This window comes from Canis lupus, chromosome 9 (genome assembly GCF_048164855.1).
Source record: "Canis lupus baileyi chromosome 9, mCanLup2.hap1, whole genome shotgun sequence".
NCBI lineage: Eukaryota > Metazoa > Chordata > Mammalia > Carnivora > Canidae > Canis > Canis lupus.
The window spans coordinates 75,425,117-75,426,502 of NC_132846.1; the positions used below are offsets into that span (position 1 = coordinate 75,425,117).

The following is a 1,386-nucleotide window of genomic DNA, read 5'->3' on the forward strand; positions in this document are numbered from 1 at the left end:
TGAGCTATTTGTAATTGATTAAAATTTCGGGTCAGGAGAATTTAAGTACAAGTAAGTGCAAGTTCTATATTTGAATTCTAGGTCTCTAAGAAAGAGACTGAATAGGTAAACACATGATCAAGTGTTCAGAGGGTCTCCTGGGGGGAAACTGCTCCATGGAGAGGAAGCCTGGTCCCTGACAGGAAACCTGCCCAGAACCAGCCTCTGCACCTGCTCCTGGGCCTTCAAGACACAAGTGGTGAGGAGTGCGCACACCCTGGTGGTCCTGATCCCCTTCTACAGGGAGGTTTGTGTCAGGGCTCACACTGTTTGCCTCACTGTGTCCTTCGCACAGTAATACACGGCCGTGTCCTCGGCTCTCAGGCTGTTCATCTGCAGATACACTGTGTTCTTGGCGTTGTCTCTGGAGATGGTGAATCGGCCCTTCACAGCGTCTGCGTAGCCTGTGTTTCCACCGCTGTTAATACCTGCGACCCACTGCAGCCCCTTCCCAGGAGCCTGGCGGACCCAGCTCATGCCATAGCTACTGAAGGTGAATCCAGAGGCCACACAGGACAGTCTCAGGGACCCCGCAGGCTTCACCAGGTCTCCCCCAGACTCCACCAGCTGCACCTCACCCTGGACACCTGCAGACACAAGACATCCTGGTCAAACAACTGTCCCACATCCCCTCTTTCGCTCACTCACCTTCACTCACAGACTCAAGGTTTCTGGTTCTCTATGAATTACCTTGTAAAATAGCGACAAGGAAAACCCAGCCGAGCACAGACTCCATGGTAATTTGTCTGTGTTGTGTCCTGATCACTGAATTGGGTCACCTGGGGATGCTGGGGCTGGGGCTCCTCTCCCAGCTGCAGGGTCGGGACTGGGCTGGTTTAATCAGTGAAGGGAACGCCCTATTTGCATGTCCTCTGACCATATGACCAGCTACAGACTTACATTCATGTATTTAAAGCCAACTCAAGTGTTGCACCACAATTCTATAGCAATTTGTGTAGATGACTCTCTGACTATATGAAGTTCTAATGACAGTTATTTTTGAATTTCTTGGTTCATTTCAAAAGACACATCAGTATAGGACATTTTCTGGAGATATTTCATCTTGTTAATAAATTTTAATCTTAAATATTTATTTTTGGTGCTAGTGGAAATCAGATTATTTTGTTAAATTTGTACATGTAATTTGTATTTATTATGTAGGAATATATCTTTATTTTATTTGCTGATTTTATATACTGATTCTTTTGCTGAGCTCATGAGTTATTTCTTCCAGTTTTTATGTGACGTTTTTACTCATTGACTCTATTAAGACATTGTCATAGGAAAACTAATTATTTTCTTTCCAGGTTACCACTTTTTCTTTTTTTTTAATGTAGTTTTCTTGCT

The 1,386-nt window shown here is 44.5% G+C and overlaps 1 gene segment (V, D, J or C); it reads right to left on the minus strand.

The window, feature by feature from the left end:
* Positions 1–300: 300 nt before the first annotated feature.
* On the minus strand, positions 301–885 carry LOC140639530 (immunoglobulin heavy variable 3-23-like). The segment is given in 2 exon segments: positions 301–626; positions 730–885. Coding segments are annotated over 2 exon segments (372 nt in total).
* Between the last annotated feature and the right edge of the window lie 501 nt (positions 886–1,386).